The 25,956-nt window shown below is 47.8% G+C and overlaps 5 protein-coding genes across 5 annotated transcripts; 2 read left to right on the top strand and 3 right to left on the bottom strand.

Annotated features, from left to right (window-relative positions):
- Positions 1 to 3,211: 3,211 nt before the first annotated feature.
- Positions 3,212 to 4,222, top strand: DCS_05889 (uncharacterized protein; the record flags this gene model as incomplete). The annotated part of the gene is made up of 1 exon (XM_040803190.1): positions 3,212 to 4,222. The coding sequence occupies one exon, from the start codon at positions 3,212 to 3,214 to the stop codon at positions 4,220 to 4,222; it is 1,011 nt and encodes a 336-aa protein (XP_040658223.1).
- Positions 4,223 to 5,233: 1,011 nt separating this feature from the next.
- On the bottom strand, positions 5,234 to 8,527 carry DCS_05888 (uncharacterized protein; the record flags this gene model as incomplete). The annotated part of the gene is made up of 5 exons (XM_040803189.1): positions 5,234 to 5,250; positions 5,307 to 5,547; positions 5,731 to 5,984; positions 7,197 to 8,322; positions 8,465 to 8,527. The coding sequence occupies 5 exons, from the start codon at positions 8,525 to 8,527 to the stop codon at positions 5,234 to 5,236; spliced, it is 1,701 nt and encodes a 566-aa protein (XP_040658222.1).
- A 2,610-nt stretch (positions 8,528 to 11,137) lies between these two features.
- Positions 11,138 to 11,800, top strand: DCS_05887 (uncharacterized protein; the record flags this gene model as incomplete). Its single annotated transcript, XM_040803188.1, has 2 exons — positions 11,138 to 11,293; positions 11,483 to 11,800. The coding sequence occupies 2 exons, from the start codon at positions 11,138 to 11,140 to the stop codon at positions 11,798 to 11,800; spliced, it is 474 nt and encodes a 157-aa protein (XP_040658221.1).
- Positions 11,801 to 12,594: 794 nt separating this feature from the next.
- Positions 12,595 to 12,786, bottom strand: DCS_05886 (uncharacterized protein; the record flags this gene model as incomplete). Its single annotated transcript, XM_040803187.1, has 1 exon — positions 12,595 to 12,786. One exon carries the CDS (start codon positions 12,784 to 12,786, stop codon positions 12,595 to 12,597), a length of 192 nt encoding a protein of 63 aa, XP_040658220.1.
- Positions 12,787 to 17,615: 4,829 nt separating this feature from the next.
- DCS_05885 (uncharacterized protein) lies at positions 17,616 to 18,590 on the bottom strand (the record flags this gene model as incomplete). Its single annotated transcript, XM_040803186.1, has 1 exon — positions 17,616 to 18,590. One exon carries the CDS (start codon positions 18,588 to 18,590, stop codon positions 17,616 to 17,618), a length of 975 nt encoding a protein of 324 aa, XP_040658219.1.
- Positions 18,591 to 25,956: the final 7,366 nt, after the last annotated feature.

Below are 25,956 nucleotides of genomic sequence, written 5' to 3'. Positions count from 1 at the left end.
GCCACTTCGCCCGGCGATACTTGGATGCTGATATGCGGACGCTGTACCTGGATTCTACTGTAATAAAGTGAACGAGGGCGAAAAACGGTCGGGACTGTAGGACGTCTTATCGAGTTAGATAGCTTTGTCCAAATATCTTGTTGTGTAGTGGTGCGAAACCGTTCGCGATGGCAGAATCCACTGTAGGGGAAATCGTGGTAGAGCGCAAGGGCCCCGCAACGCCGAAACTAGCGACGCGTTTGGTGAAGCCGAGGGCGAAGGGCAGGGAGACGGCGCGAATTGACAATAAAAGACGGTCACGAAAGCTGCAAAACGTCCAGCAACGCGAACGAAACAAGCTTCAGTTACCGAGATCGACCCAGAGTATACAGAGAATGTCAAGAAAAGTCGCCCCAGCAACGAAACCGGAAAAGTACTCCTTCTAAGGGTACTGGAAGAACTGAAGGACTTAAAGAACGTATTGACAAAGCAACAAGAATTAATCTGCGAACTTCAAGAACAAGCCACCAAAACGCAACGAGAGATTCGGGAGACTAAGGAAGAACTGAAATATATATAAGAACAATTAGAGACAATTACAGCAGCTACGGCAACCCAATCTAGCCCGAGGACTTTGTATACTGAGGTTGCCTGTACCCCACCTGGTAGTCAACCCAGCAACATACGATTACTTTTATCAGCAAATACAATACCATTAGGCCCAACTAATACGCTTTATTGTACTATTGATGTTTCCAGGACGGAAAATGCAGAGCGCGATGCCTCCTCTGCGGGCGCAATTCGAAAGATAATTGAAACGGAAGCTCGGGCAAAGCTAAGTCAGCCAGGTTGGCGGTACTGCGCAGTAACCTTGGATTGCAGGAATATATATTGCATTAGAATCGCCTGCCGCGATGAGGATAAACATCGAATAGTCAAACAAGTAGCAGAGGGCAAGGCTCCCCGCGGGGCTCGAATTCTCCGAGACGAGCTGTACCCGGTAAAAGTGGACAATATCAATTGCCTGGCCGTTCTCGATGAACTAGACGATATTCACGATGGAGTTGCTAAGGCCTTCGGCCAGGATAACGATATGCAGGTAGCAAAAGTAGCGTGGTTGAGCAGGCGCGACGCCCCTAAAGCCTATGGATCGATGGTGGTCTATATGATAAAAGCTTCAGATACAAGGAAGGTTCTCCATAAAGGTTACTTCCACGCTGGGGGAGAGTTAGGCTACACCGGTCCCTTCGAGCGCCGAATTCGCCCGGAGCAGTGATACAACTATTAAGAAATTGGGCACAAGGCATTCCAGTGCTCTAAGCCACAGATATACAGTAAATGCGCCAAAGAAGGTCACTATTATAGCGCTTGCATTGAGACTATCGTCAAGTGCGTCCTCTGTGGAGGCCCTCATGAGTCGTTTAGCAGAAACTGCAAGAAGCTCTTCCCCTCTTTGCATGAATAAGCCGTTCCGAGTGGTTTAACTTAATGTCAAGAAGCAAGGATCGATACAAGACAGCTTAATGAACGACAAGGATCTTGCGGACGCGGCAGTAATAATGGTTCAAGAACCGCAGGCGAGAAATGTAGGTGGGCGTCTCCTGACAACACCAATGGTACACTACAATTGGACAAAGATAACACTATCGGATTGGAGGGAAGGAAGATGGGCGATTCGGAGCATGCTCTGGATCAATAAGGAGCTAGAGGCGGAGCAGGTGCCGACTGGTTCTCCCGACTTAACAGCAGCTGTACTGCGCCTGGAACACAGGTTGGTACTGGCCGTTTCGGTATACGTGGCCGACGAGACGACGAGGCCTTGCAAAGCACATGCGCTACACTGCGCACTCTGATTCTGAAAGCAAGGAGAGAGGCGGGGCAGCCGGTTGATGTTCTGATTGCGGGCGATTTCAACCGCTATGACCAGCTATAGGGAGGAGACGATATATCTCTTGTACGGTAGGGCGAAGCGGATCTGATCGTTGATCTGATGAGCGAGTTCTCCCTTAGCAGCCTGCTACCTAGGGGCACCAAAACCTGGCAAGATGGGAAGTACGAAACAACTATCGACCTGGTCTTGGCATCGGAGGGACTTGCAGAATCCATAATTAGGTGCACCACGCAGGGGACAGACCATGGATCGGACCACTTCACCATCGATACTATCTTCGACTTGGACATTCCGGATGTCCCACACCGACCAAGATTACTCTTCAAAAACACGCCGTGGAAAGAGGTGAATAACAGGATACGCCGAACGCTGGGTACAAAGTCCATGGTTAGAGATATACAAGGGGATACCGACCTGTTAATGTCGGCTGTGCTGGAGGCTTTGCACGCTCTAACGCTAAAGTTACGGCCATCTCCATATGCGAAACGGTGGTGGACGACAGATCTCACACAACTGCGAAACATCCATTCTTATTGGAGAAATCAGGCAAGAACCCATCGACGGGCAGGCCGACGAAACCTTGAGTTGGAGCACTTGGCCAAGGGTGCAGCTAAGCAATATCACGATGCCATTCGACAACAAAAGAAGAAGCACTGGGAGGACTTTCTCGCAGACAATAACAATATCTGGAAGGCTGCGAAATACATAAAAACAGGTAACGGAGCAGCTTTTGGCAAAGTGCTACAGTTAAATAGATCGGATGGAACACATACGACCAACGTCGAGGAACAAGCTGACGAACTGCTCAGAGTTTTCTTCCCCCCACTCCCGGAATACATTGAAGAGGAAGGCAACAGGCCCGAGCGTGGATCGGCTGTTCCGATGCCCAATGTCACCATGGAAGAAGTTGAACGACAATTATTCATGGCGAAATCGTAGAAGGCTCCGGGAGAAGATAGGCTCCCTGCTGTGGTTTGGAAACAAATTTGGCCGGTGGCCAACCACTGGATCGTGTCAATTTTCCAGCAATCACTCGAGGAAGGGAGGCTACCGGATCAATGGCGGCATGCCAAGATCATACCGCTTAAAAAGCCGGATAAAGCGGACTACACAATCGCCAAAGCTTAGAGGCCAATTTCGCTGCTGTCCACTCTCGGCAAAATACTTGAATCAGTTGTCGCGGAGAGAATGTCGCATGCAGCAGAGACATACGGCCTCCTGCCAGCAAATCATTTTGGAGCCCGAAAGCAGAGATCGGCGGAACAGGCGCTCATATTACTGCAGGAGCAGATCTGCTATGCTTGGAGAGCAAAGCGGGTATTCAGCCTGATTAGCTTCGATATGAAAGGGGCTTACAATAGAGTTTGTAAGGAGCGTCTTATTCAAAGGATAAGTACTAGAGGCATTCCTAAGAAAATAACCCGCTGGGTGGCGGCGTTCTGCTCGGCGCGAACGGCCACGATCCAGGTGAACGGTCAGACGTCGGAAACTCAAGACCTACCACAGGCTGGACTACCTCAAGGCTCACCTTTATCTCTAATTTTGTTCCTCTTCTTTAACGCAGATCTTGTCCAGCGCCGTATTACCTGGAACGGAGGCGCCATCGCGTTCGTTAATGACTTTTCAGCTTGGGTGGCGGGACCAACAGCCAAGGAAAATCGCAAAGGCATCAAGTCCATCATCAACATGGCCCTTGATTGGGAAGGACGGAGTGGCGCAACGTTTGAGGCAGAAAAGACAGCCATCATCCATTTCACCAAAAGCGAATACAAGAGCGATTCAGAAGCTTTCACCATCAAAGGGTTAGAGGTACGACCAAAGACACACGTGAAAATCCTCGGGCTCGTTATGGACACCCGGCTCAAGTATAAAGAGCACATCGCAAGAGCAGCTACAAAGGGCCTCAAGGCAGCAATGGAACTCAAGAGGCTGAAGGGACTCTCACCAGCAACGGCCCGTCAGTTATTTACCGCAATGGTTGCCCCCGTGGTGGATTATGCTTCCAATGTCTGGAGGCATAATTGTATCCACAAGAAGGCCAAAATGCTGGACCGTGTGCAGAAAATTGGCGCCCTAGCCATAACAGGAGCCTTCAGAACCGTGGCTACGAGCGTCGCAGAGGCGGAGGCCCACATTAGCAGTATGCAAGAACGGCTGTGGAAACGGGCGTTGAAACTGTGGGTTGAGCTCTATGTCCTACCCGACAGCAATCCTCTACGCAGAGAAGCATCTAGGATGCTACGAGTATGGAAGAATGGCGTTCAATCGCCATTCCAACAGGTAGCCGTTGCGTTCAACGCTTCGGCACTGAATGAACTGGAAACCATCCAACCATTCACCCTACCTCCTTAGCAGAGAAGAATACCTATAACTACTTCCGATAATAAAGAAAAGAGAGCTCAGCAAGGCAACATTGCCAGCACCGTGCGTGTGGCGGTTAGTAGCTCCTCCCGGAACGGCATAGTCGGAGTCAGGGGGACCATCCATATTCCAGGGTCTTCCGGCAAGACGTTCTCTTTTACGCTTGGGGGGAGGGCAGAGCAGAACCCCTACTCTGGAGAACTGGCAGCAATGGATTACGCGACTCGTATGGCGCTACCGGAGACGCACGGCCACGACATCATAATACTCTTCTCGCCCAACGCAATAACTAAATCCAATTTCGTCCGCAACTCTTATATTGCATATAAGTACCTCGTCTCGTACATATTATTTTTCCTGCCGCCTACACCCTTCCGGGCCAATTGCCCGATACAGTTAGACGCAATTCGTTTTTACAAACACCCTACTCTACTACCCGCCTATTCGGCTGCCCGTCTGTTAATTCAATTTAATTCAATCCAATGCGATACATTTACGTTTTCTATTTATTTCCCGCCCGACGCAACGCCCAAATCCATCCCCGTCCTCGTTTCCCGTATTGCGCGCGCGCGCCTCGTCCTATATGCATTTTTTCCTTACCGCCCGCGCCCTCCCGGGCCGGTTACCCAATACGGTTAGATTCTTATATTTCGTTAAACAAAAGGTACCGGGGTACATACGGGGCGCGACGCTAGAAATTTTTACGTTTCGTCGAAAAGTCCTACCGGTACGGAGTATAGGAGTTGGAGTTAGGACATTATTACGTATCCGTTATATAACCTGCTATGCGTACTCCGTATACTTACGCTAGCTATTTTCTATATAACATAACTCGACCCCAATATACGGAGTACCGTAGGCCGTACCTTTCGTATCTTCCTTACCATTATACATTCGTACCGCGCCTTCCCCTCCCTACCCCTCCTAATCTCCTTTCCTTCGCTTTGTCCCTCCGACCTTCCTTTCTCATTTATTACAACAATACTAAAAACGGGGATAGCATTACGGTATGGTACGGTCTGTACGTAGCGTCGATCGCCCCCCTGGGTCGGCGCAGGCGTTGTATAGATCGTACCGTTATCGATGCGTAACCCTGTCCGCCACAACTCGTACAAGCCGGTACCTCGGATCATAAGGGCGGGATATATCTTCAGGCGGTCCGTCCTGAAGGCGGGATTCTTAAAGTACTCGCGGAATTGGTCGACATTACGCTCTAAGCTAATGTTGGGAAGGTCCGGCATCACGTGGCTAATAACCTTGAAGCCGGCGTCCTTGGCGAGACAAACGTCTCGGCAACCGATATTACGGTATGTCCACTGTTTGTGTTACGCGCAATATCTTCGTAAAGAGATTGGACGCCAATCTCGAGCCTCGTGCAACCGTAGCGCGTATGTCGGTCAGATAAGGCTGCAGGCAATAGTCTAGTCGAGTCTCGATATCGATTCCTACGCACTTGATACTGCTCACACCCCCCCCCCCCTCCCCCCTCCCCTTTCCACCTCGACGGCCTCATCGACTTTGGACGTCTGGTATCCGCTCAAGGCGTTGTAGAGCTTGGGAATAAAGTCTTCGCGATACGAGTCGAGTAGTGACATGAAGGTTCCCTCCATAATGATGTACTCGACCATGTCAACCGAGTAACCGAGGGACTTGAGTTGGTCTACTCTTCCGCGCGCCTGTTCGACTGGGTCGTACGTACCGTGCCCGAATGGCTCGTGTCGATACCGGCTCATATCCAGTGTAGGACTGTATGCTGTACTCGAAGTCAGAGTCGGGTCCGCCGGGGCAGTAGACGCAAATGTTGCCCGTATATGCAATGTAAGGACACCTATAGGGTTTGCACATAACGGCGACGACAGCGATACCGGATGATGTTACTGCTTGTGTCAGCCAGTGCCTTGCTTAGCCATAGTCCGTTACCGTTACGACTATGTACGACGGAACGTCTTATACGAGTACAGTACTGGCCCTACAGTTTGCATCAGCGTCGTAAACTTAGTCTTGGGATTCCCACGAGTACGCGCTATACGAGCACATAGTACATTTTCTCTGTAAGGTACGAGCAGGCCATTTGACCCTACAAACTCTAACCAAGCAGTAGCGGCATCTGCGCAGTCGCTCGAGAGGCTATGGCGAACCAGGACCGTTACAAACGCGACTACTGTAGGCATAGTATGATTAAGGAAAGTAGAGTAAGAGCTGGCTGGTCGCGGGCGACTGTTTAAAGTCGCTTGGTCAGATACGGACCGCCTCTTTACGTGGTAACGTGCCCTCCCCTCTTGTCCTCTGCGCCCCCTGATGGCAGAGTCCTGATGCATCAGCTACTGTAGTGATACAGTATCTACTACTACAGCGGTGCATCAGCTACTATGTGGTGCATCTGCTGCCATAGTATGTGCGTGGATGAGGCCGTGTCCCCCACAAGGCCGCCGGAACGACGAATCGCTTGACCCAGATGGTGGCCGCTACGAGAATAGCTGATGCACTACTACTACCGCTCCGCATATTGCAAGCAGCAGCTAATGCACTACCACTAATCCGTATGTCGCAAGTAGCAGCTGATGCACCACCACTACTCTATGTGCTGTAAGTTGCAGCGCTGTAGTGGCTGACTCAAAGGATGCTGGGTTATTGTATAAATGCATTGGACAAGCACGGGTTTTGTAAGGGGACAACAAATACACACAATCCATTTTATCGGTCCGTCGTAATGCAAGCACTTGCGGCACTCTTGAGTATTCCTTGGAGCTGCGTTACAACTACTAACTATACTTTTGATAATACACTCGAGTATTAACACCCAACTTCATTCACCCTGGCACTATCTTCAACGTGCAGCCCTATCCGTCACTGGGCAAACACCGCCAATGGGTCTGTGCTAACCAGATGGGGAGACATCCCGAGACTACCGTCGACAGACGGCTTTCCGTTATTGCTGTTGGCAATACGTCGATAGCAATAGTACCTGGTCCGCATGGTCCCGGCGTCACCCATTCGGTCCAGGCGCGCATGCAGTTCGTGTTGGGACGACAGTCAATTTCCCCCAGCGTAGAGATCAACTTCGCTCCGGAAGGTGGGATGACCCCCCTCACATTGCGCTTCCTGCGGGCCTCATCGTGGATGATAGGGGCGGGTAATGTCCTTGGGACCGTGCTCTGCATTACATTATTCCTCAGCAGTTCTCGGCATACGGCTAACTCTCGGCGGTATTGCCCAATTAGGTTGGTAACGCTGCCACTTGTTACAATCCGGCTATTTTCTTCGTCGTAGTCCAAACGTGCTAGAACGTGAACGACAACGTTGGGATTGAGCAACAGGTTCCTAGGGTTTCTGAATTCCGTAACGCCGCTAAAGCTCACAGTCTGTCCCTCGGCATGCACAACGGCGGAAACTGCTAGATAGCGAGGGTCGACATTTACAACTGAGCCCATATTTGTCCGTTGTGATTCTGGGAAAATTTGTAGTAATCGATTTAGAGTCATTGTCGGGTCGTTGAATGTCAATATCATGAGGACCATGCCCTTTCTTGAAGAGGTAATCAGGGTCATGTGTGTAGGACTCCGTAGAACGTCGAAGGCCTTTGCCCACTGGATAAGGACTTGGAAGTCGTGTACTAGTGGCGGTACTACTACTTCGGCATGCTCCGTATGTAACGGGGCGTCGGGAAAGTCCTGTTCCTCTTCATCGGCCGGAGCGGGCGGCTCCAAAGGACGAGGAGCAGCTGCGAGCGACTGCTCAATCTCCTCTTGGAGAATGTTTGTCTGCTCATCCAACTCAGGACTGTCTGGCTCGGACAAGTAACGATCAAACCACTGCTGCAACTCTGGACTAGTTTGGTGCAACCCCCCGGGGCCGTTGACAATGCCACCTGCGTTTTGTATATGGCCGTACTCGTTATTTAGGTCCTGAGGTCTCACCCCTATAAAGGAAGTGGAAGCCTCCTCATCAGACTCCGTCTTATGACCGCTACCATAGGAATGTCTGCCCTGGGTAACTAGGGGCCCGATGAGACAAATGAGGAAAAAGAAGCCAAGCATAATGACAAAGTTGGTCGAAGAAGGCACCAGGAATTGTAGAAATTGCACATGAACCTACAGAGGATGTAGGCTAGATATATACACACTGATGGCATATTGTGTAGCAAGCAGGTTCAATTAGAAGTCATTTTAGAGGCGGAGTATGGAGGCTCGGTAATTACGACCATCTACAAAATAGCAAGGTATTACTAGGTACCATGGGACGGACGCGCGCGCCCGGAATATGCGCCGTATTGTAGCTGTATTTGCCTGGGATCATGGTACAGGTACCAAGGGTTTCCTACCGGCAAGTACGGGTACTACCTACGAGAACATGCTAGCGTCGTAAGTCGTTCTTCGTACTCGATATTATCCAACAACACGTACTGGTACTGATGTGTAATATCCCGTGCTCCAGCCATCGGTCGTAATGAATTACTTTATCGTATCCATTCCCCACCTTGTGCATTATGTAATGCAGCTTCCCATTAATCAATTCTTCGCCAATAATACGTAGGGCTTCCTATTCTCCCGATAAGGTATCGAAGTCGGCGTGGTTTGGAGCTGTAATATATAATAAATTACCCGTAACATGTGGCCTCGGCTAAATGCCTCCTTAAAGTAACTCCCTACAGATGGTCAGGTGTGATGTACGTATTGCTGAAGCTATTAAAGAGCTTCCTTAACGCAAGACATTTCCTCGTTTTGTAGAAGGTTCGTCCCTGGATACTTCTACTGCTTACCCCATAAGATCCATAGTGCTGATATTGGCATCTGTAAAGAATATCAGCTGATCTGTCTTTCTAGCTCGAACGGAGGGACGAGCAATATGGGTAGTTAATTACCCTCCCTGCTCTGGGCCGTCATACCAGATGGGTTCGACATATGCTCTCCTGAATGCGCAGGACGTCTATGTTCAAAGTTTCTGCACTCTGCACCACTAGTCGTTGTTGTGGCGCTGCTTGTAGAGAAAACGATAAAACAGCCATCTCTAGAGGGGGGATAGAACGGATGTTTAAGGTAATTTTGTAGCCTTTGCCTTGGACTTCGCGATTGCGGATCTATATGCCTTAGTATCTAATGGTACCTGGAATCTGACGTTTATATTGACAACAAATATTCTGTTAGCGTATCGGGTGGACATAGTACTAAATGAAGCTTCAATAACGTAACGGATAAAGTAGGCTACAACCTTTATATGTTTTTAAATTTCCTATGACTAATATGCAACGTCTACCGGCGCAAACGACATAGCAATCTGTCTCCGTTGTTAGAGCAGCAGATGTCAGCAATATAGTAACATGTGCAGGGATTGATTGGCCCTCCGCTGAGCATTCGTGTTCCATGCTCTACGAACATGTTCTACCCTGATATCCAAGTGAAGGATTACAGGGGCCTTGCAAATAGTAATGCGAATTAATATATACCAGATTGAACGGTACGGCAGTCCGTTTCAAAGCTAGGAAAGGAGCTTTATAAGTATGTATAGCAACATTAATATAAATATCTAAACTATCGCCCTAGAATGGAATCCTACTATACAAAGAACAGTGTACAGAGATATAAAGGGGGAAGTAAACGTTGCGAGGAATAGTGTTTTGCATTGCGCGTGTACTGTGCCTTGTGGTAAATAACCAATGTGGACCAGGTACCGACAAGGGCCATTAGCAGCTCACATAGGTAATACTGCTTAATCAAAAAAAAAATCTAGGAAACAGGAAGAGCGGCACTAGGGCAGCAATAAGATGTCAAGTCTATATAGCACTCGAGAAACACAAATAATTACACTTCAAGCATCTACTGGACTCAGTCCACTATTTTTATGTCCATATATAGCATATGTATATTATAATGATAATTTAAATATAATAGAAAATGAATATTATGTCTGTTGTATGTGCTTGCCAATAGGGTGTAGTGAATGAAATAATTATTTTGTACTTGTTTAAATAAGACTTGAATAGTACTGTGTCGCATTGTGTAAGATGCAAAAAATCAATAATGTGGGATACTAGGAAGGTATTAAGCTAGTCTCGTAGACCTATAAAAAGATACTTGGACCCAGTCTATTATTTTTCATTGTTACGGAGTTGCTAGGCGACTGCTCTAGGACTCTCAATGATGTTTATTAAAAGACTTGAAGGAGGGAAAACTACCTAACAACTAGGGCTTCTAGTTGTATGCGTTCCTCCTAGTAGGTCCCTTAGTTCCCTTCGTTCTCCTATATCGGGCTAAGCCCGATACTATAACATACCGTCTCGCTCTACCCGTTCGAAGTAAAGTCTAGCTGTAGCCGTAGCTAAACCGCCCTTCCCAAGGCTGGTTTTCCCAATCCATAGCTCCCCCGAAAAATTGTCTCTTTTTTTTTTTTTTTTTTTTTTTTTTTCGGGTATTCGTCGGGTGCTTGGCGTACGCGGTCTCCTCCCTGCATTGTCCCCTATTTGGGGTTTGCTGGTTACCCGGGGCAACTAATTCCACCCCGTTCCGTCCCCTCCTCGGGTATTCACCGGGTACTCGCCGGGTACCTAAGGCGCCTGGCGTTACCCTGCTTTTCCCCCTCGCTACTCCCTCCCTATTGCCTTCTCCGTTCCCGTCCTATTGCACTTCTCGTTCCTCTTTCCTTTAACCATTATACCTACCTGTTTTTTTAGCTTCTTGCCGTACGATTGTTGTTAAACTCCTTTGCCGCCTCCTGTTGCGCCTGCTCCTCTATTGCCGTTGTTTCTCCCCCATAAGGTGGGTTGCTGCTTCCTTGTCGGGGCCGTTCCGTATATCGGGTCGTTAGCTAACTGGCTAATAGCAATAGGAACTGTTAATCCTATTCTCGCCGTCGTCGCTCCTCCCTCGTAGAGGACCTATTTACCTTTTCGTCGCCGCCGCTGCCGCTATTATGTCTGCCGCCGCGGGTACTCCCCCCCCCCCCCCCGGACGCAGTTCGGGCCCGCGTTACGGCCATTATACCGATAAGTCGGACTGTCGCTGCGCCCTAGGCGAATACTTAGTGGAGGGCGATTCCTCCGACGAGGAGTTCGCACCTCCGGAGGAGGTACGCGGAATGTGCCTCCCCTGCGTTAACCGCCTCGTTACCAGCGGCCGCGACGACTGCGTGCCGGGCCGTAGTGCTAGTTGCCGTGCGTGCGCGCGCGCGTACGCTAAATGCGTCTAGGTACCGCATTTGTTCGCCGCGCGCCCTCAGCTGCGTCGCGCCCTACGCGACCTTCGTGCTTGCGCCTAGCGCAACGTCCACATCCTAGTCGAGGCCCGCCCCAAGGTCGGAACCGTACCGGGCGCTCGCGCCGTCCTCTCGCCCGAATTTCTAGCCCTGGGCCGGGTTTGGGCCCGCACCCTGGCTCTAGCCGAGATGGAGCCTGCCCCCGTACGCCCCGCCTATACCCTTGCCCCCGTGCCGGGTGTTACCTCTCCCCCCGCCGCCGCCGACGACGACGACGACCCGAACCGCACCCTCGTCCTTACCGCCAACGCCTTAACCCCGACCCGAGCGGGTGGCCGTTCTGGCGCTGTACCGAGCATGCAGCTCGGCGTGTTTGCCTAGGGCGTAGCTCGGACCCTGACGGGCATCCAGAGTGACGTGCGCGGCCTCGCCCGCCGTTAGCAGGCGCAGGAGGGCGTTAGTACCGAGTTAGTGGCCACCTTGGCCGAGATGCGCCGCGACATCTGCGAGTTGTGCGAGTCTTGCGCGGACGGTTCCCCCTCGGTGCGCCGTCCCGCCCCCTCCACTCCCTGCGTCGCCCGCAATAGGAGCAGGTCGCGCTCGTCCCGTATAGCCGACGCAACTCCGTCGCGCCGCCCCATCGCCTCCGCCCCTCTCGATATGCTTACTAATACTCGCAGTATAGTATGGCATCTTTACTAGTAGTAGTACTACTAGTAACAATAGGATAGTATCCTATTTAGGTAGTCTTACTAGTATAAATACCAGTATTTTAATAATTCCATTTCGGATACGATTCGTTTATATACGTCGACCGCCTTATCGTAGTCGTCCATTGTAGTCCCCCGCTAGAGGATACAGTCCCTCATTCTCTTAGTTAGCCCAATACGGAGCTTTATAAGTTTTACCTCGCTAGGCCAATGCATCCCTCCTGCTAGTATAAGCTTCTCTTTGAAGCGTATAAGGAACGCTAGGAACAACTCCGACGTCCCTTGCCTAATGTCCTCCAGTTCGACAACCGCTAGTCGCTAGCGGTAAGGGTTGCTATAAGCCGATTCGAGGTACGTTAGGAATTGGAACGAGTTGTAACCGATGCGGGAGCCTTCTTCGAAGTACGTTGTAACTTGTCGCTGGACTTTGGCCGAGAGGTTTTGCCAAACGAAGATCCATTGGTCCTAGGCGGACCCGATGAAGTCCTTATCCACTCGGAGCTTGCGGTCCATGCAGAACTTCCAGGCTGCAAAGGTACCCTTATTGCTATCGTACGGGTCCCCGACCGGAATCGGTTTGCGTTTGACACGGGCCCGTAGTGTGCCCGACTTGTCCCCGGTCCGCTCCTGCTGGGGGTCGATTGTTAAGGTATCCATTGGCTGGGCCGACGAGTGCCCTAGGTCCTACTGTACCTGTTGCTGCCCATTCTTCTGCAGAGCTAAGATTTATACAGAGTACGTTTCCATTTGGGCGTGCATTCGGCCAAACTCCGTATGGACTTTTGCCATAAAGTCCTCCATGACTTACTGGAGGTTAATTTCTTCGGGCTTCCCCTTATCCATTTTGACTTACGATAGTTAGTGTTATGGTATCGGGCTTAGCCCGATATACAAGAATGGAAGGAGCCAAGGGACCCACTGGGAAGCACGCACACAACTAGAGGCCCTAGTTGCCAAGTAGTTTTCCCTCCTTCAAGTCTTTTAATAAACATCATTGAGAGTCCTAGAGCAGTCGCCTAGCGACTCCGTAACAGTTAGGCTTTTCCTTCCTCCTAACCGGTATAAGTAAAGTCTTTTAAATGTTACGGAGTCGCTAGGCGACTGCTCTAGGACTCTTAATGATGTTTATTAAAAGACTTAAAGGAGGGAAAACTACCTAACAACTAGGGCTTCTAGTTATATGCGTTCCTCCTAGTGGGTCCCTTGGTTCCCTTCGTTCTCCTATATCGGGCTAAGCCCGATACCATAACATTCATGCAATTTAACCACAAGAGGAGGGGGTAGTAGAAGTATATCGCACGGACCAGTTAATTAATTACACTGTTAGTAACAGCAATAAGGGGTACCATTTAGTAACTGGGCAAGAGTGCACAATTGGTAGTACCAAATTATACAAACGAATGCGATTATTTCTTCTAGCCAGTACAGGAAAAGAGCGGCTATTTATGTCTACAGAACAATCCCCAATAACGGCTCGATCGGAGATTCTATCGTACTATGGCTTAATGGCTGAAACCATTATACAGTTGGATAGCTGTTTCAGTCACACTTTAGTTAACTGCTTCCGTCATAAGGTTAGATAGCTTGTCTTAGTCATTAGGTTGGCTGATTCCATCACATAATGATTGGGTGGTCCGGCCCATAGTAGTATTGTGAGCTGGCAAGCGCTAGTAGCGATTGAGAGAGCTGCAATTGTCTTTCCAATTAATTGGCTCCAGTAGTCGACTGGCTATTACATGTGTGGGTCACATTGTAGTAGTGAGTTGGTCGGTAGTGGTATTGCTGTATGTCGCTCCGAGTCGTAGTTCGCAAAAGTAGTATGTTGTATACTATTAGTCAACTCAATATACTTACCAATACTTGCAGTATAGTATAGCATCCGTACTAGTAGTACTACTACTAGTACTAATAGGATAGTATCCTATTTGGGTAGTCTTACTAGTATAAATACTGTTAAAATACTGGTATTTATACTAGTAAGACTACCTAAATAGGATACTATCCTATTAGTATTAGTACTAGTACTACTAGTACGGATGCTATACTATACTGCGAGTATTGGTAAGCATATTGAGTTGACCAATAGTATACAACATACTACTTCTCCGAACCACGACTCGGAGCGACACACGGTAGTACTACTACCAACCAACTCACTACTGCAATGTGACCCACATAGGTAGTAGCCAGTCGACCTCTGGAGCCAATTGATCGGAATGACAATTGCAGCTCTCCCAATCGCTACTAGCGCTTGCCAGCCCACAATACTAACTTGGGCCGGACCACCCATTCATTATGTGATGGAATCAGCCAAGCTAATGACTGAAACAATCCATCCAACCTTATGACGGAAGCAGTCAACTAACGATTGACTGAAACAGTTATCCAACTGTATAATGGTTTCAGCCATTTAAGCCATAGTACAATGGCGCCTTTGATCCACGATGGAATCTCCGATAAAGCCGTTATTGGGGATTGTTCTGTAGACATAAATAGCCGCTCTTTTCCTGTACTGTAGCTAGAAGAAATAATCGCATTCGTTTGTATAATTCGGTACTACCAATTGTGCACTCTTGCCCAGTTACTAACTGGCACTCCCCTTATTGCTGTTACTAACAGTATAATTGATTTACTAGTCCGTGCGATATATGTAAGGCGCGCTACAAGCGTGTAGGCCTTATAAGCGAATGTGAGGTGCAGTACCCGCACTAAGTGCGGATACTGGCGGATCTTTTGACAGTTTGGCCATTTGGTCGAACGGTTAACTGGTCGATTGTCCATATGGGCACACCTCCCCATATGTGTTACAATATACTTCCACTATCCCCTCCTCTTGCGCATCAATTGCAAAGAAATACTAGTATTTTAACATATATATGCTCTAAAGATAAGCGTTATATAGATTCCTTGCGCTAGGTCCTCTGCTTGTTTGTTATAGAGTTGTAATAGATTAATAATTACTGTAAATACTTTACCTAGAAAGGTTTGTGTATTATAAGTAGTTTTATTATACCACCCTTCCTCTTGTATCCAATCTTACAGTTGCTTCTATTGTGTTATGGTATCGGGCTTAGCCCGATATAGGAGAACGAAGGGAACCAAGGGACCCACTAGGAGGAACGCACACAACTAGAAGCCCTAGTTGTTAGGTAGTTTTCCCTCCTTCAAGTCTTTTAATAAACATCATTGAGAGTCCTAGAGCAGTCGCCTAGCGACTCCGTAACATATTGGTCTTTTTAATACCAAGCTTTTATTTATTTAATTGCTTTCTTTAAAAGCTTTTTGATCTTTCAATTAGTAGCTCCAGTAATTGTAAGTTCCAAAATAGAGTATTTATTTGGCTTCCAGCAATAGTTATATATTATTAAGTAGGGATATTGTTCTTGCAATTTGTATGCGCAAGAAGTGGGAGTAGTGGAAGTATATCGCACGGACCAGGGTGTTATGATATTAGGCTTTGCCTAATAGAGCTATGTCCTAGGATAGAGCCACGCGCTACCGCACGTGACTCGTATCCTATGACTAAGCAGGCATTGGAGTATAAGTACTCCAATGCCTCGTACCTTAAGTTAGTGTTCCGTAGGTTTCTTAACAACTATTTCCGACCACTAGATACTGGTAGTACTAGTGACTCCATAACACAGGGAATCAATCACGCTGTTAGTAACAGCAATAAGGGGTGCCAGTTAGTAACTGGGCAAGAGTGCACAATTGGTAGTACCGAATTATACAAACGAATGCAATTATTCTTCTAACTAAAGTGCAAGGGAAGTACGGCTATTTATGCCTACAGAGTAGTGTTAAAATACTGGTATTTATACTAGTAAGACTACCCCAATAGGATACTATCCTATTGTTACTAGTAGTACTACTACTAGTACAGATGCTGTACTATACTGCGAGTATTAGTAAGCATACCGAGTTGACCAATAGTATACAACATACTACTTCTCCGAACCACCACTCGGAACGACTAACGGCAGTACTACCGCCGGCCAACTCACTACTACAATACAACTTATATACGTAGTAGCCAGTCAAATACAGGAGCCAATTGATCGGAATGACAATTGCCGCTCTCCCAGTCGCTACTAGCCATTGCTAGCCCACAGTACTACTGCGGGCAATCAAACCATTGTGCGACCGAAACGGCGATCAAACCATTGTGCGACCAAACGGGCAATCAAACCATTGTGCGACCAAACGGGCGATCAAACTATGGTGTAACTGCGCAGCCACAATCTGGACCTACACGGTACTACTCTGTAGGCATAAATAGCCGTACTTCCCTTGCACTTTAGGTAGAAGAATAATCGCATTCATTTGTATAATTCGGTACTACCAATTGTGCACTCTTGCCCAGTTACTAACTGGCACCCCTTATGCTGTTACTAACAGCTTGATTGATTCCCTGGTCCGTGCGATATACTTCCACTACCCCTCCTCTTGCGCATCCAAATTGCAAGATCCCCTCCTCTTGCGCATAAATTGCTAGAGGTACTACTAATGGCAGTACTACTGCCCAGCTAATTTACTACTGTTGCGCGTCTCGTGCAAATAGTACTTGGTCGACCAAGCAAGATTATTAATCGGACCGTCAATTAACGCTCTCCCAACTACTACTAGTAGTTGCCCGCCAATAGTACTACTGTTGCGCGCTAGGACCCACCTAACTGCAACTGGCAGTTGCTTGCTAGTAGTACTACTACTGGCCCACTTGACTACTGCAGTACTACTGCTGTACTGTTGCGACCGAACTAATACTAAGTCTGCCAGTTGCATATACTTACTATGCAACTTGCAGTATGACTCAACCAGAGTATTTGGAGCTGTATTGCGTGCGGGCAGATTATTTGGAGATGCATTGTATGGAATCAATTAGAATTCCAACACGTGCACATTGCACTGATTGAGGTACTACCTCACAGGTATAAAATGGTCCTACCTTTCCTATCCTCCTAGATAGGAAGCAAGCGCAAGCAAGTACAAGAAACACACGCAAGTCTTTCTTTTGAATCGCATCTTAGCACTACCATTTGACTTGTTCAAATCTGTATTTCCTGCCCAGTTACTAACTGGTGCCCTTTCTACTGCTACCAACAGTATCGATTGATATCCATTTTGGATAGTCCGTACAACTGTACTTCCACTGCATACCGTTCCAATTCTTCTTTTTCCCCCAATTTAAAGAAGAGCTACACCCATAAGAGCTTATTTCGTTCCTTCTTCTCCCTTTAAGTTAGTTTCTTACAACAGAACTTTGTTCTTTGCCGAACCCAGAGCGGAACAGTTGAGACATACGCAGTGTCAACCCTTAACAGCCCCTACCCTATCCTGGTCCAGGAACAGCCCGGGCTCTGACATAGTCCAACCCGTTACAACAATATACAATATCTGGTCATGGAACGTACTTCAGAAAAATGAGTATATAGATACCCCTAAATTGCGATAAAATCAAATATGTACCTTAAAATAGCTAGAAGAGCTCAGGAATATCCCACCACGATACGTCCTGGTGTAAGAGATCCACTTAAACCTTGTGACACATTGAGAAGGACGCCCGATGTAAAGCTAGACCCACCGCCACCACCAGAACCAATAGCCCATTTATCTAGCTGAACATTTTGAGTGTCATAGAACAACGATGATCCGCTGCCGCCCCCAAAGTAGCCTCCGCCGCCACCTCCGCCACCGCCGCCATTAGCAGCCAGATAACTAGTAACGGCAACCCCGTCGCCACCTATATGGTTAATTCCAGGATTTCCCACCACAACTTCAGAATAAAGTCCAGCATATGACCCTCCAAGACCGGCACTACCAGCTAGGCCGGGATTTCCTCCATAAGCTACAGAGATATTGACAGTCTGAGCATGATTTGTATAATAATTAGACTGACCCACCTGCCCAGCATTTCCGCGCGATGGACCCTGGTGAATCTCATAAACGGGATTGGCTGGCTCCTTTGTGCTAGAAACCGCTGTTAAGCCACCACCTCCAGCACCAGAGACAACGAGTAAGGTGCCATCAAGGTATAATGCTGACGCACCGCCCCCTCCACCGGAGCAGCGCAGTCCCACTCCACCACGTCCATATGCACTTGTTCCCCCTGGGGCTGTAGCATATGAAACGAAGGGACTAGTACCTCCCATGCCACCGGCAATAGCGGATATAATTTGCCCAGGTGTCACCGGAATGAACCCCACAATTAAAGCACCTTGGCCCCCAGGGAAATTATTCGTGGCTTTACCACCTGCGCCACCCTGGACGGTAAAGAACATTTTTGTAACACAGGTCGGGACAGTCCACCTAGTCGAAGTCCCAATTGATAAAGTTGCACTAAGTGTACTTGAGCCACTCGGGGGAGCACATGTTGGAGTAGTCGTTACGATTATACTAGTTGTACATGGATGGGTGCAGTCAACCAAGGGTGTTATGGTAGATGTTCCAGGAGATGTGCCCATAACTGTTGTTGTTATGACCGTATCAGGAGGCTGTGTTGGTGTTGTTGTTACAATGACACGAGTTGTACATGGATGGGTGCAGCCAACGGGAGGGGTGATAGTCAAAGTTCCAGGAGATGTGCCCCTAACTGTTGTTGTTATGACCGTATCAGGAGGCTGTGTCGGTGTAGTTGTTACAATGACACTAGTTGTACATGGATGGGTGCAGCCAACGGGCGGGGTGATAGTCAAAGTTCCAGGAGATGTGCCCGTAACTGTTCTTGTTATAACCGTATCAGGAGGCTGTGTCGGTGTAGTTGTTACAATGACACTAGTTGTACATGGATGGGTGCAGCCAACGGGCGGGGTGATAGTCAAAGTTCCAGGAGATGTGCCCGTAACTGTTCTTGTTATGACCGTATCAGGAGGCTGTGTCGGTGTAGTTGTTACAATGACACTAGTTGTACATGGATGGGTGCAGCCAACGGGCGGGGTGATAGTCAAAGTTCCAGGAGATGTGCCCGTAACTGTTCTTGTAATGACCGTATCAGGAGGCTGTGTCGGTGTAGTTGTTACAATGACACTAGTTGTACATGGATGGGTGCAGCCAACGGGCGGGGTGATAGTCAAAGTTCCAGGAGATGTGCCCGTAACTGTTCTTGTTATGACCGTATCAGGAGGCTGTGTCGGTGTAGTTGTTACAATGACACTAGTTGTACATGGATGGGTGCAGCCAACGGGCGGGGTGATAGTCAAAGTTCCAGGAGATGTGCCCGTAACTGTTCTTGTTATAACCGTATCAGGAGGCTGTGTCGGTGTAGTTGTTACAATGACACTAGTTGTACATGGATGGGTGCAGCCAACGGGAGGGGTGATAGTCAAAGTTCCAGGAGATGTGCCCCTAACTGTTGTTGTTATGACCGTATCAGGAGGCTGTGTCGGTGTAGTTGTTACAATGACACTAGTTGTTGGAACTGTAGTAGTAACAATGGTGTCCGGAGGTTCCGTTATAACAATGGTTGTAGTGCAGGGATGTGTACAGTCAGGCGGCGGCGTAATAGTAGATGTACCAGGCAATGTTCCTGGGACTGTTGTAGTAACAATGGTGTCCGGAGGCAAAGTAACGATGACACTAGTAGTGCAGGGGTGTGTGCAATCTGTAGGAGGTAAAATTGTCGACGTTCCTGGTATTGTACCAGTCGTAATGGTAGTTGTAACAGCCGTATCAGGTGGCTGATTTGTGGTAACTGTTATAATAACCCTAGTCGTGCACGGGTGCGTACAATCTACCGGAGGCGTGATAGTAGACGTGCCAGGCAATGTTCCTGGTACTGTCGTAGTTATGACTGTGTCCGGAGGTACGGTGACAATTACACTCGTAGTGCACGGATGAGTGCAGTCTGTTGGAGGCAAAATTGTTGAAGTTCCTGGTATTATACCAGTTGTAATAGTAGTTGTAACAGCCGTATCAGGAGGCTGGTTCGACGTTACTGTTATAATAATACGAGTTGTGCATGGGTGCGTACAATCTACAGGAGGCGTAATAGTAGACGTGCCAGGTACTGTGCCTGTTAGTGTAGTAGTTATTGCCGTATCTGGTGGTGCGGTTATAATAATACTCGTGGTGCAAGGGTGAGTGCAGTTAGGCGGCGGAGTAATAGTAGATGTGCCAGGCAATGTTCCTGGTACTGTTGTAGTTATGACTGTATCCGGAGGTACGGTGACAACTATACTAGTAGTGCAGGGATAAGTGCAATCTGTTGGAGGCAAAATTGTGGAAGTTCCTGGCATTGTACCAGTTGTAGTGGTAGTTGTTACAGCGGTATTGGGAGGCTGGTTCGACGTTACTGTTATTATAATACTAGTCGTGCACGGGTGCGTACAATCCACTGGAGGCGTGATAGTAGACGTGCCAGGCAATGTTCCTGGTATTGTTGTAGTCACAATTGTGTCGGGAGGTAGAGTAACGATGATTCTCGTAGTGCACGGATGAGTGCAATCGGTCGGAGGCAAAATTGTCGAAGTTCCTGGGATTGTACCAGTCGTAATGGTTGTTGTAACCGCTGTATCAGGAGGTTGGTTCGACGTTACTGTTATAATAACACTAGTCGTGCACGGGTGCGTACAATCCACCGGAGGCGTGATAGTAGACGTGCCAGGTACTGTACCAGTTATTGTGGTAGTTACAGCCGTATCAGGAGGTACGGTTATAATAACACTAGTAGTGCAAGGATGGGTGCAATCAAGCGGTGGAGTAATAGTAGACGTGCCAGGCAATGTTCCTGGTATTGTTGTAGTTACAATTGTGTCGGGAGGTAGAGTAACAATAATACTCGTAGTGCACGGATGAGTGCAATCGGTCGGAGGCAAAATTGTCGAAGTTCCTGGGATTGTACCAGTCGTAATGGTTGTTGTAACCGCTGTATCAGGAGGTTGGTTCGACGTTACTGTTATAATAACACTAGTCGTGCACGGGTGCGTACAATCCACCGGAGGCGTGATAGTAGACGTGCCAGGTACTGTACCAGTTATTGTGGTAGTTACAGCCGTATCAGGAGGTGCGGTTATAATAACACTCGTAGTGCAAGGATGGGTGCAATCAAGCGGTGGAGTAATAGTAGACGTGCCAGGCAATGTTCCTGGTATTGTTGTAGTCACAATTGTGTCGGGAGGTAGAGTAACGATGATTCTCGTAGTGCACGGATGAGTGCAATCGGTCGGAGGCAAAATTGTCGAAGTTCCTGGGATTGTACCAGTCGTAATGGTTGTTGTAACCGCTGTATCAGGAGGTTGGTTCGACGTTACTGTTATAATAACACTAGTCGTGCACGGGTGCGTACAATCCACCGGAGGCGTGATAGTAGACGTTCCAGGCAATGTACCAGTTATCGTAGTAGTTACAGCCGTATTAGCAGGTGCGGTTATAATAACACTAGTAGTGCAAGGATGGGTGCAATCAAGCGGTGGAGTAATAGTAGACGTGCCAGGCAATGTTCCTGGTATTGTTGTAGTCACAATTGTGTCGGGAGGTAGAGTAACAATGATTCTCGTAGTGCACGGATGAGTGCAATCTGTTGGAGGCAAAATCGTCGAAGTTCCTGGGATTGTGCCAGTCGTAATGGTTGTTGTAACCGCTGTATCAGGAGGTTGGTTCGACGTTACTGTTATAATAACACTAGTCGTGCACGGGTGCGTACAATCTACTGGAGGCGTAATAGTAGACGTGCCAGGTACTGTACCAGTTATTGTGGTAGTTACAGCCGTATCAGGAGGTACGGTTATAATAACACTAGTAGTGCAAGGATGGGTGCAATCAAGCGGTGGAGTAATAGTAGACGTGCCAGGCAATATTCCTGGTATTGTTGTAGTCACAATTGTATCGGGAGGTAGAGTAACAATAATACTCGTAGTGCACGGATGGGTGCAATCGGTTGGAGGCAAAATTGTCGAAGTTCCTGGGATTGTGCCAGTCGTAATGGTTGTTGTAACCGCTGTATCAGGAGGTTGGTTCGACGTTACTGTTATAATAACACTAGTCGTGCACGGGTGCGTACAATCTACTGGAGGCTTGATAGTAGACGTGCCAGGTACTGTACCAGTTATTGTGGTAGTTACAGCCGTATCAAGAGGTGCGGTTATAATAACACTGGTAGTGCAAGGATGGGTGCAATCAAGCAGTGGAGTAATAGTAGACGTGCCAGGCAATATTCCTGGTATTGTTGTAGTCACTATTGTATCTGGAGGTACAGTGATAATGATACTCGTAGTGCACGGATGAGTGCAATCGGTTGGAGGCAAAATTGTCGACGTTCCTGGGATTGTGCCAGTCGTAATGGTTGTTGTAACCGCTGTATCAGGAGGTTGGTTCGAAGTTACTGTTATAATAACACTAGTCGTGCACGGGTGCGTACAATCTCCCGGAGGCGTGATAGTAGACGCGCCAGGTACTGTACCAGTTATTGTGCTAGTTACAGCCGTATCAGGAGGCATAGTTATAATAACACTGGTAGTGCAAGGATGGGTACAACCAGGCGGCGGAGTAATAGTAGACGTGCCAGGCAATATTCCTGGTATTGTCGTAGTTATTACTGTGTCCGGAGGTACGGTCACAATTATACTCGTAGTGCAGGGATGAGTGCAGTCTGTTAGAGGCAAAATTGTTGAAGTTCCTGGTATTGTACCGGTCGTAATCGTAGTTGTAACAGCCGTATCAGGAGGCTGGTTCGACGTTACTGTTATAATAATACGAGTTGTGCATGGGTGCGTACAATCTACAGGAGGCGTAATAGTAGACGTGCCAGGTACTGTGCCTGTTAGTGTAGTAGTTATAGCCGTATCTGGTGGTGCGGTTATAATAACACTCGTAGTACAAGGGTGAGTGCAGTCAGGCGGCGGAGCAATAGTAGATGTGCCAGGCAATGTTCCTGGTACTGTTGTAGTTATAACTGTGTCCGGAGGTACGGTGACAACTATACTCGTAGTGCAGAGATGAGTGCAATCTGTTGGAGGCAAAATTGTTGAAGTTCCTGGTATCGTACCAGTTGTAATGGTAGTTGTTACAGCGGTATTGGGAGGCTGGTTCGACGTTACTGTTATAATAATACTAGTCGTGCACGGGTGCGTACAATCCACTGGAGGCGTGATAGTAGACGTGCCAGGTAATGTACCAGTTATCGTAGTAGTTACAGCCGTATCAGGAGGTGCGGTGATAATAACACTAGTAGTACAAGGATGGGTGCAATCGGTTGGAGGTAGTATTGTTGAAGTTCCTGGGAGTGTGCCAGTCGTAATGGTTGTTGTAACCGCTGTATTAGGAGGCTGGTTCGACGTTACTGTTATAATAACACTAGTCGTGCACGGGTGCGAACAATCTACTGGAGGTGTGATAGTAGACGTGCCAGGTAATGTACCAGTTATCGTAGTAGTTACAGCCGTATCATGAGGTTCGGTGATAATAACACTGGTAGTGCACGGGTGGGTGCAGTTAGTCGGAGGCGTTATGGTAGTGGTACCTGGCAATGTTCCTGGTATTGTGGTAGTCACAATTGTGTCTGGAGGCACAATAACAATAATACTCGTAGTGCAGGGATGTGTGCAATCTGTAGGAGGTAAGATTGTGGACGTTCCTGGTATCGTACCAGTGGTAATAGTTGTTGTCACAGCCGTATTTGGAGGATTAGTAATGATAATACTTATGGTACAAGGATGTGTGCAATCTGTAGGAGGTAAAATTGTAGAAGTACCGGGTATTGTCCCAGTTGTAATAGTTGTCGTTACAGTCGTATCTAGAGGCTGGTTTGAAGTTACTGTTATAACAATACTCGTTGTACATTGGTGTGTGCAATCGATTGGGGGCGTAATAGTTAACGTTCCTGGTACTGTTCCAGTGACCGTAGTAGTTACAGCTGTATTTGGAGGCATGGTAATAACAATTGTTGTAGTGCAAGGATGAGTACAGTCTGTAGGAGGTAAGATTGTTGATGTTCCCGGCATAGTCCCAGTTGTAATAGTTGTCGTTACAGCTGTATCAGGTGGCTGATTTGAGGTTACTGTTACAACGATGCTTGTCGTGCATGGGTGCGTGCAGTCAATTGGTGGTGTAATTGTGGACGTGCCTGGTACAGTTCCGGTCACCGTTGTAATTACAGCAGTATTAGGTGGCAGGGTAACCATAATGGTTGTAATGCAAGGATATGTACAATCTGTAGGAGGTAGAATTGTAAATGTTCCAGGTATCGTCCCAGTTGTAATAGTTATTGTTACAGCCGTATCAGGAGGCCGGTTTGACGTTACTGTTATGACTATACTTGTTGTACAAGGGTGCGTGCAATTGATTGGAGGCAGAATAGTTGACGTTCCTGGTACCGTCCCAGTTACAGTTGTAGTTATAGCGGTGTTCGGTGGCTGCGTGATGATAACAGTCGTTGTGCAAGGATGAATGCAATCTGTGCTAGGTAAAATTGTTGAGGTACCGGGTATAGTGCCTGTTGTAATTGTTGTTGTTACAGCCGTATCATGAGGCTGGTTCGAAGTTACTTGTATAACAATACTAGTTGTGCATGGATGAGTACAATCAACTGGAGGCGTTATAGTAAACGTTCCTGGTACTGTTCCAGTTACAGTGGTAGTTACAGCTGTATTAGGAGGCAAGGTAATAATAATGGTTGTGGTGCAAGGATGTGTACAGTCTGTTGGAGGTAATATTGTCGAAGTTCCTGGTATTGTACCAGTCGTAATGGTAGTTGTAACAGCCGTATCAGGAGGCTGGTTCGAGGTGACGGTTATAATGACACTCGTTGTGCACAGGTGCGTACAATCAATCGGAGGCGTAATAGTAGACGTTCCAGGTACTGTACCAGTTATTGTAGTAGTTACAGCAGTATTCGGAGGCTGCGTAACAACAATACTAGTGGTACAAGGATGCGTGCAATCTGTTGGAGGCAAAATCGTAGATGTACCGGGCACTGACCCAGTTGTAATTGTTGTCGTTATCGCTGTATCAGGAGGTTGGGCCGAGGTTACTGTTACAACAATACTTGTCGTACACTGGCGTATACAGTCTCCTGGTGGTGTAATGGTGGACGTTCCAGGTACAGTTCCAGTTACGGTAGTAGTTACAACCGTATTTGGAGGTTGCGTAATAACAATGGTTGTAGTGCAAGGATGAGTACAATCTGTTGGAGGTAAAATTGTAGAAGTACCGGGCATTGTCCCAGCTGTAATCGTTGTTGTTACTGCGGTATCTGGGGGCTGGCCGGAGGTTGCTGTTATAACTATACTTATCGTACATGGGTGCGTACAGTCGACTGGAGGCAGAATAGTTGATGTCCCTGGAACTGTCCCAGTTACCGTCGTAGTTACAACTGTATTAGGAGGGAAGGTAATTACAATAGTCGTAGTGCAAGGGTGTGTACAGTCTGTAGGTGGTAAAATTGTCGAAGTACCGGGTATCGTCCCAGTTGTAATTGTCGTTGTTATTGCGGTATCTGGAGGCCTGTTGGAGGTTACTGTTATAACAATACTCGTTGTACAAGGGTGAATGCAATCGACTGGAGGTGAAATAGTAGATGTTCCCGGTACTGTTCCAGTTACCGTAGTAGTTACAGCTGTATTAGGAGGTAAGGTAACAACAATGGTAGTAGTGCAAGGATGCGTACAGTCCGTTGGTGGTAAAATTGTTGAAGTTCCTGGCATTGTCCCGGTTGTAATTGTTCTAGTAATAACAGTATCAGGAGGCCGGCTTGACGTTACTGTTATAATAATACTCGTTGTACATAGGTGAGTACAGTCTCCTGGTGGAGTAATAGTTGATGTGCCGGGTATAGTTCCGGTTACTGTAGTAGTTACGGCCGTATTCGAAGTGTTGGTAAGAGGTTGCGTTATAACA

Source organism: Drechmeria coniospora, chromosome 02, assembly GCF_001625195.1.
Source record: "Drechmeria coniospora strain ARSEF 6962 chromosome 02, whole genome shotgun sequence".
Taxonomy (NCBI): Eukaryota; Fungi; Ascomycota; class Sordariomycetes; order Hypocreales; family Ophiocordycipitaceae; genus Drechmeria; species Drechmeria coniospora.
This window is presented reverse-complemented; position numbering and strand designations above follow the sequence as displayed.